The sequence below is a fragment of the Lipotes vexillifer genome, unplaced genomic scaffold, assembly GCF_000442215.2.
Source record: "Lipotes vexillifer unplaced genomic scaffold, Lipotes_vexillifer_v1.1 scaffold791, whole genome shotgun sequence".
In the NCBI taxonomy this organism is placed as follows: Eukaryota; Metazoa; Chordata; class Mammalia; order Artiodactyla; family Lipotidae; genus Lipotes; species Lipotes vexillifer.
The window spans coordinates 1,176,466-1,185,440 of NW_006793445.1; the positions used below are offsets into that span (position 1 = coordinate 1,176,466).

At 52.9% G+C, this 8,975-nt stretch overlaps 1 protein-coding gene across 3 annotated transcripts in view; it reads left to right on the top strand.

Moving 5' to 3' along the window:
• The window catches only part of TUBGCP3 (tubulin gamma complex component 3), a 73,514-nt gene extending 66,498 nt beyond the window's left edge, over nt 1-7,016 (top strand). For all 3 annotated transcript variants that reach the window (XM_007466366.1, XM_007466367.1, XM_007466368.1), the window contains 3 exons: nt 365-505; nt 4,569-4,685; nt 6,858-7,016. In XM_007466366.1, the coding sequence (XP_007466428.1) occupies nt 365-505; nt 4,569-4,685; nt 6,858-7,016 (417 nt within the window). The remainder of the gene's footprint in view (nt 1-364; nt 506-4,568; nt 4,686-6,857) is intronic.
• Nucleotides 7,017-8,975: the final 1,959 nt, after the last annotated feature.

Sequence of the window (8,975 nt, forward strand, 5' to 3'; positions counted from 1 at the left end):
AAAAAAAAAAAAAAAAAAAAGGTTTTCCCATCCCTTTCTAATCCTTGAGCAGTCCCACTGTGGATGCAGCTACGTGCTCCACACTTTGGAGTTGGGCAGCACCTTGGGTTGCCAGGTCTCGGTGAGGATGGGAGGTGATGCAGCCGAGAGCCTGGGCTCTGTCCACTTGCTGTTGCTATGGTGATTCAGAATTCGCGTATTTGCCAGGACCGGGTGTTCAGTCCGTGTCTGCTGATGCATGAATGAACAGCTAAAGAGCACCTTGAGAATTTCACTAAGTGTCAGTATTTTATTTGAAAAACTTAGTAATAAGCGTGTTGGGGGCTCTGTTCATGAAAAGAAAAAACTTGTCCTCTCTCCCCAGGCACTTTTAAACCAGCTGAGGGCCGTGTTTGATCAAATCATCGAGCTCCAGAACACTCAGGACGCCATCTACAGGGCCGCCCTGGAGGAGCAGCAGAGGCGCCTGCAGTTCGAGGAGAAGAGGCAGCAGCGTGGGGCCGAGGTACACGGTCCTGGCGCCTCTGGTGCCGGTGGGCGGGGGCTCATCCGCTTAGCCGGCCGGTGAGCTGTTGCCGCGGCGACTACCAGCGCAGCAGAGACCCTGCCGCTGAAATGTCGCTGAGGCCGTGGTCGTAGCCGCGTCCGGCTGGGGTCCTGAGCGGCTCTGGACTCTTTTACAGGGAGCGGGGCACCATCACCGTCCTCGGCTTTAAAAACCAGCGAAGGCAGAGTTCGCGGGAAGCTCTGGTCTCTTGCCAGCGTTCCTCAGTTAAGTGTCGAGACGTTCGTCTGCGGCGGTGTCTCCGCTGGGTGGTGCCCGACTCTGCATCGCTCTCACCTGGAGCTGGTGGGCACATGTATACCCGTGGGAACCGGATTTGTGCACGTCGGCAATTTTCAGTGACCTTACTGAGTAGTTCATGTCCTTCGTGACCTTGAAGTACAAAGATTTGTTGAATGAGTTTGAGTCTTTATGGGATTTCTTGTATTGGGTATAATCTGTACAGTCTTTCACTTTTTCAAGATGCTTATTCTTGGGGTTGTGACAGACAGATGGTTCAGTTGATGCGGTTGGATTAGGTCTATTTTTGAGTATTCCCTTGCGGTCCGCGTTAGAGGATCGTCAGCTTGGAAGGGTCACAGCGCATTGTGTATGTGTCATGCCTTCAGGGTGTTGTAGAGATGGGTGTACTGCTCACTTGGTTTGCATTGCCGGGAGCAGGGGTTTGTGGCTGAAATGTCAGAGTTGGCGGCCCCCGGCCCCCGGGGCCTCCTGGCCGGGCCCGGGAAGCCTGCGCACCAGGCAGGCTGAAGGCCCACGACCCCGTCACCAGCTTTGTGCCTTTGCTGACTTGACCTCTCTGAGACCAGTTTCCTGGTTTGTAGAATGGGAGTGATAATAAACAAACAGACTCCCCTGGAGCTCCTTATTTTCATGTGCTGGTGTATGTCAGCTGCTAAGTGTCCAGTAAATCCAGCCACGGCCGTGATTTCTCAAACTGCCCACTTGCCCAGAGCTCTGCCCTTCTGGGGAATCACCGGGCTGTGAGTCTGCGCTCTGGGGGCGCCCAGGCTCACTCTCCAGACTGTTACCCGTCAGCGCCTCGGAGCAGATCTGCCTGATAAGGCAGGTTATTCAGCGTGTTTGTTCCGATGTGCTCGGGACACGCGGGAGAGGGGAGAGCTGCGAGTGTACCCGAGGAGTGGTTAACGTTCGTGAGGCAGGGTGATCTGCGCGCTGTCATCAGACCTGAGGTCCCCGCAGGCTGGAGGGGCTGTGCAGGACGGCACGGAGGGCCCAGGGCGCCTGGTGGGGGGCCTCTGCCCGCCCCCGCCGCAGCGTTCCACACTGCTGCTGCTGGGCAGGGGCTCCCGGGTGCCTCTTCCTCCTTCAGTCCCTGCCCTCAGTTTTCTGCTTTCTTCCCACTTCTCAAAACTGTGTGTGATAATATGTCCAATTCAAATTTAGGGCTAAAGCCCTTTTCTTTCTTCTTTTTTCTGCCTCACAATTGGAAATCTTGTTTTCTAGCAGGAGCTCACCCAGCTCTTTGTTCTCTGACTCCACCTGCCCCCCCACACACCTGTACACACCGGTACACACCACAGTCTCAGAACAGGCATCCTGACCCTCCCCCCACCATGCAGCAGCCGTGCGATTTCCCAGCCACGTGTCCGCTCCCGCAAGGTGACCTCCCTGAAATAGCTATTCCCGTAAGGTTTTGCCACCAGCTCAGTACCCAGTTAGATTAATTGCTTTCGTTTTTGCTTTTAATTATTAGGGATAGCTTTTATTTATAAAACAAAATTGAATTTAGCTATGTAAAATCGTTACATGGCTGCAAGTATAAGACAAAGTGTTTGGACGCAGCCGCTGTGCTGCTGACGTGAACGTGCATGTCAGCCCAGCTGAGGCGTGTACCGCATTGTGACACCGCATCATGCTATCCACTTAGAATTCTTGTGCTTTTTTATATGTACTGTACTACGGTAAAATAGAATATTTAAAAAATGTGTTTGAAAAGACAAAAGGTGGTAGGGGAAGAAGAAATAGAAAGTAATGTAAGTTTAGTAATTACTTCATCTTTTAAAACCCAGCATCGAAAGATGTTTTTTAAAGCTCATGAAGTAAGTAAAACAGGTATACATGTATTAAAAGATATAGACGTGAAAATAATGTCTTCTAAAATCAGGCAGCAAGAAGGGGGGGCGCTCATCATTCACGCTCAGGTTGGTTGTTAACGCTGTCTGAAGAAATAGAGCACAGGGACGGCCTGCTTTGTGAAGGTGTCCTTTTAAAGGCCGCCACTGAACAGACTCAGAAGTCTCCTGGTTAATCAGAAGAAACACAGACCATGTGGTAAAAGATGACCACCGTCAGGGAGACCGGAAAGCATCTCACTGGTAAGATGACAGTGAGACCAGATGTGTCTGTCCTACCAACAGAGGCAGCGGGGCTAAACCCACCTCGTGAAAGGAAAGGCCTCTGGGTAACCTCTGGTCTGGGGCTGCCCTCTGGACCCGTCGCCTGCTCGCCCACGGCTGAGGGCTCGTCTGGGCAGACCTGCTTGGTCGGGAGGTTCTGGGACAGAAGAGACAGGACAGAGTGGAAAGGACGGACGACGCACCGGGCACTGAAGTTGTCCAGAGGGAAGCAGCTTGCCGTCGAGGGCACAAGGCAGTAGGACAGGGCCAGCTTGTGATGGAAGATGGGGTTGCGGTGAGGACCCGCCACGGAGGGAGGGCCGGAGGGGCGCTAGAGGCGACCCGTGTCTCTCAGGCCGCGGAGCCCCAGGACGCGATTCTGAAAATGCACGACCCTCATGCCGACGGAAATAAACGGGGAGAGAGTCACCCAGACGCCCGCTGAAGCTGCTGGGGATGCAGCGAAACCCGGAGGCGGCCGGGCAGCAGGAGGTGGGCCCCGGTGAGATGAGGGTGAGCGTGGACGGAGGGCGTCCCCGGCCCAGGGGGAGCAGAACAAGCCGGGCACCGCCCGGGAGGCCGTGGGGGGAAGACAGACACACCGAGGTGGTGCGGAAATGCCGCCTGCTGTCTGGCTCGGACCCGTGAAGTCAGCCTGCGCACGGGAGGGAGATGAAGGGCTTTCCCTGGGCAGAGGGCAGATTCTAGGCAGAACAGCGGCTCAGCGAGGAGCAAAGTTGCTTATCAGCAGCTCTGCCACCGGAAAGGGAGCGGCCGGACCTCGGCGGCGTGGAGGGCGCTGTGCTCGTGCGCCAGTTCAGTCACAGGGAGGGAAGCGTCCAGCGCCTGCTTGGGAAGCTCTGTGAAGTTGACACCAGATGCGAGAATCTTTATACCAGACCTAGGTTGTACATGTTGATGGAAAAAGTCTTACAGAAAGTACAGTGGAAACATTTGACAGAATATTGAGAGAATAATTCACCAAGACGGGGGTTTATTTAAGGAATGCAGGGGTTCAAGAGATCTATTCATGTAATTTACCATGTTAATTGATAAGAAATGATCCTGTGATAATCCCTGCGTGTGCTATAGCTGGAAAGCAGCTAGTCAGCTTCACCAGTGATTGAGAACAGTCTTCTGCACGCATCACGGCTAAGGGAAATGGTAAGAACAGCTCCCGTCCGGTCAGGAGTTAGTGCGACGTGTGAGGGTGCCAGTGCTTTGAACCGTCAGGTTCAGTTTACAGACACGTAAACTGTCTGCATTGAAATACGTACAAAGTGACAGATTACAAGGCCGTTTATTACAGCATTGTTTCTAATAGCAGAAGACTGGTGAGCTGTGAGAAATCATCTGAATTGTTGGGTGTCACAGAATGTAACACTGTGGCCGATGAACGTTGTTAAGGACAGTGAGGGAGCGCTACGTGTACTCACGTGTATTGATGTAAAATACTTCCGAGGTACGTTATTCACTGAAAAAGATAAAGCTAGAGAACAGTTTGGCATCAGAAAACGATCGTGGACGTTTCCAGCAGCACAGAGGGGTGGAAGTCGGCGCCCCGCCACTAACACCCACCTCAGCCCCACCCCACAGCGCCTTCCATGCAGAGTCTAACCCGTTTGCTTCCCTCTGACTCTCAGGGCCAGTGGGGGGTGACGGCCGCAGAAGAAGAGCAGGAGAGCCAGAGGGTCCGGGCGTTCCAGGAGTCGATACCAAGGCTGTGCTCGCAGCTGCGCATACTGACGCACTTCTACCAGGTGCGTGTCCAGCGACTGGGTGCCGCCCACGTCACACTGCTCCCCTCCCGTAACTGGCGCTCGATGCCAGGTGACGGAGGGGGCGTCGCTCCAGCCGGTCCAGCCTTTGCCGCTGGGTGGGGGTCTTGCCCTCGGTGCTGCCCGACCTCTGGTGGCCCTTCCTTCCCGTGGCCGCTCCGGTGGGCGCGGCTCTGCGGCCCCCTCCTCTGCGGACACGCAGGGAGCGTGCGGGGAGCTGCTGCGGGACGGGCCTCAGGCTGCTGGGCCGCGGAGGCCACACGCTCTGCTTTGTCTGTCTCTTTTGAGGGTTTGGTTTCTGATTTCATGTCTCTCAAGGTGATTTTAGTGATGGAAATAGAGATGAAAGGATTTTATGAAGAGTTCTTCCACTCGGTTCTGGTAACTAATTAGACAAATCAAGCGTTGAACCCCAGACCTTTAAAAATTAGGTTTTTGTGCTATGTATTCATTGGTTCAGAATTCTAAATGAAACGTCACGACCCTGTTCCCTAGGCATCTAGTTTGCTTCCCAAGGTCTTCATACTTTTTAATTTTGAATTTTTCTTCAGCATAACTAAGGGGTAAATTTGTCCCTTTTGTAAGTGGCCTCACTTTGGCGTTGGCCTCCTGTTACCTTTTTGTATGAAAACATGTGTCATAAATGGTGGTAATGACTGGTGTATGCCCAGCGCAAAACTGTCTACTGGGCAGGTGTCTTGATGATGAAGCACTCTTGACCCAGGTCGCATGTGTGATGTGGGCTCATAATTCTCAGAAATGGGCGCCTCATGGTTAGGTTCGTGCTGTTAATTAAGATGTTGCCTAGCTGCAGAGGAGTACTCAGTAACTTCAAATGTGTCCAAAGTGCTGATTTCCAAAAGGACAGTGGTGGTTACATGTTTTCCCAGTAGAGTTAATACAGTTTTTAAAAAGTAAGCTTAATGTAATCCCAGCATTACTTAACATTACAGCCTTGATCTTTGTAAATCATTACCGTTCAGACTTCTTTTCTTGAGCACGTAAGTCCTTTGCTGTCTTCTTTGTGTCGGTGGCTGAAACACTATAGAGTCTTAACAGCCATCCGTGCTTTGCTGCTTGTGAGTGGCCTTGGGCCCGGCCCCGCGGGAAGGCATGTCCTCACGTGTCCCGGTGGAGGCGTCCTTCGTCGGCGTGTTTCAGTTTCACGCTCGCGAGAAGCCCTGGCGGTGTTTTGAGCAGCGTGGTTCCTTAGGGACTTTCTCCCAAGTCCTCCTCACCCAGAGAGGCGGTGACGCGCGCACACGCACGCAGGCAGTGTGTTCGCTCAGTGTAAAGTGACTCGTGTCACATACACGCGTCTGCACGCATCCCAGCTCCCAGGAGCTCCGCCAGAAGCAAGGGTGGGGGGCAGTGTCCACCCCGAGAGTTCGGGAAGGATGGACAAGGGTGTGTCGGTGACCTTTTCTCTGCCGATCAGAGCTTTCCCGAGCGCTTCCCCTGAGCAGGTGACGGTCAGCTGACGTGAGACGGGCGGGGGGTTGGCAGGGATGGGGGGTGTCCTCACTCAGTGACTCAGCCCGGACAGAAGCAGTTGGGAATTCTGTTCTGTTAAAGTTGAGTGAACGTCTCTCACACCCTGTCGTCGTCTTTGCAAACCCCCTGATGAGGAGGTGATGAGGCCGCACTGCCTGCCCTCGGGGGCGACCGCAGCCCGACACCCCCAAAGGCACCGGGGCCCCGAGCCATGGTTTACATCACGTGTCTGCTCCTGGTGTCCTCAATTTGTCCTCAATTTGTCCTCCCGTCAGGGCTTCATGATTAAGTACTCTTTCATAACTTGTGAAAGATGAAAGGTGTCGCACTGAAGTTATCTATTCAGAATTTAAAAGATAGGGTGTTTTCCCACCACCTGCTTTGCTGCTTTGCTCCTTCTTGTAGCACTTTTAGGGGCAAAAGGGAAAAATCTGCTGGTTAGTTCTTTTCCGTGAAATTACTGTTGTGAGTGTGCATTTGTGGAAACGGGCATCTCTTCCCCGTGGGGCTGCCCTTGGCTGCGTGAACTCTGGTCCCGGGGACAACCGCTAGGGTGGGTGTTGGTGGAAATAACCCCGGAAGGCGTTAAAGGCGGGGCGGTTGTGTGGGCAGCTCCTTCCCGCACCTGAGATGGGCGTGTGTCCCCCTGCGTCTCTCCAGGGCATCGTGCAGCAGTTCCTGGTGTTGCTGACGACCAGCCCCGATGAGAGCCTGCGCTTCCTGAGCTTCAGGCTGGATTTCAACGAGCATTACCGCGCCCGGGAGCCGCGGCTCCGCGTGTCCCTTGGCGCCAGGGGCCGGCGCAGCTCCCACACGTGAGGCCCCGGCCCTGCCTCAGGGCGGCAGGTACCGCTGGAGGCGTCGTCATGGAAACGCTTGCATCACATCCTCGGGGACCGCCTGCTGCCCTTGATCCTGGCAACCTCGACAGCCTGGCGTCGGGCGGCGGCAGAGTCGTGCTTTCCTACGTTGGGGTTATAATATATTTGTAATATCACTACATTAAAGAGGCTGGCTTGCACTATTCAAATTTATTTTTCAAAGTCTTCATATTTAAAAGATACCACACTTTGTTGAGGCTTTTAAGCTCTCCGTGATGTAATTCATATTTGTCACTTTTTGAAAAAAACCAGTTTCTTTTAGAGAGAATTAGGGTGATGGATATTCATCAGTTAGGATGGTAACATCGTTGCTGTTTTTTTGGCATCCTCTTTAGAGGCAATTTTTGTTAATACAATCAAATTAAATCGAAACCAAATGTCCCTACTAAAGAAATATATAGAGCATTTTATTTTGGTTTTTAGTGTTGGAAAATATTAACCTCTGTAAGGACCTTTCTATCAGTGCATTTACACGTGTTCTTTTTTTCTCTTCCTTCAAAGTTTACATTTTTATATTTAATTTACTCTCAAGTAACTTGGAAGATAGTGTAGAAAGAGAGCAGGAGTGAATGTAGGGCGAAACACCCGTAAGCCTAGATTTCTTGAACCGTCGGCTGAATCAGCGTGTAAATGCGGACGTGGCTAAGAAGTGTGTTATTTTCAAGATTCTGAGAAGCAGTGGAAAGAAATTGTCTTGAACAAGAAGATTTCCTGTCTCCTTGCCTATTTTTTCATTGTAAATATTTATATACTACTGCCCAGATGCTGGGGGGACATTTTTTGTAAAAATGTCATATCGAGTCACATAAATCTGCCTTTATCATGTTGCGTAAGTGAGAACTTAGAAAATTAAAAGCAATTATCTTTCAGATGTGTTGGTTCTTTCTTGATTGTCTATGGAGAAACATAGTTCACTCGCCAGGTTCGGGGGCTCGGGGCTGGCAGAGTTTGTGCTTCAGTATATGAATTATTGAATCAGTGAAACCAAGAAATCAGACCGTGTGCAACTTCCAGTGCAGATTCAGAGGGAACGCCCCCCTTGCTGCTTGCGTGATGCATCCTTTCAGTTTTTACCCACATCCGATTCCTTTGGGTGCAGAGTCCCTTTAGAAGAAAAGGGGCATCAGGGGTGCTGGCTGTGCAGAGATGGACCCAGGGCGAAGGTCGGAACTTCTTAGGATATACGTTTAATTTCAGTTTAAAAATTCGTACAGTCAGAAATTTGAAGCAGGTTTCCGTACTGCAGAGTTTCCCAGAAATGGTGATGTTTGTGTACCTCCCGGAGAAACTGCCCGAAGCTTTTTGACCTTGGAGCCTGCTTTTACTTTATCTGAAGCATTTCTCCAGAGATGACTCCTCAGTAGAAGCCACTCTAGATTTGGGGACAGAAATGCCCTTTGACTTAGGAGCCATCAGGTAATCAGGCTGAGTCGTGGGTCGTGGAGTCGCTTCCGACAGGAGCCCGGGCCGGGCCGGGCCGGGCCGGGTCGAGGGGCTCGCTCAGGAGGGGCTGTGGGCCTGGAAGACGGAGGCGCTGACTGCAGAGGGTCAGGCAGCCTGTCACCCCCGAGCAGGGTCTCACCAACCAGAGTCGGCAGTGGCTTCGGGGAGTGGGGGGCTCCGTGCTGGGGTGGGGAGGGGAGAGCCCACTGCAGGCTGAGCCATCTCTGGAGGCAGGTGCCCCCGCACGGCCCCGGGAGGGCAGGGTCACCGTTTCACCCAGAAGGTGGTAATCATTCTGAGCTTTAGGTAGCCGCAGCTGGGGAGCTGCATGCAGGGCCCGGCGCACGAGGTCCGCGGTCCTGGGGCCGTGCGCTCAGTGGAGAGAAGCCCCTGCCCAGGCCCCCGCAGGCCCAGCCCTCTTCCCCCCCGCGCAGGAGGCCACTTTGCCGAGGCT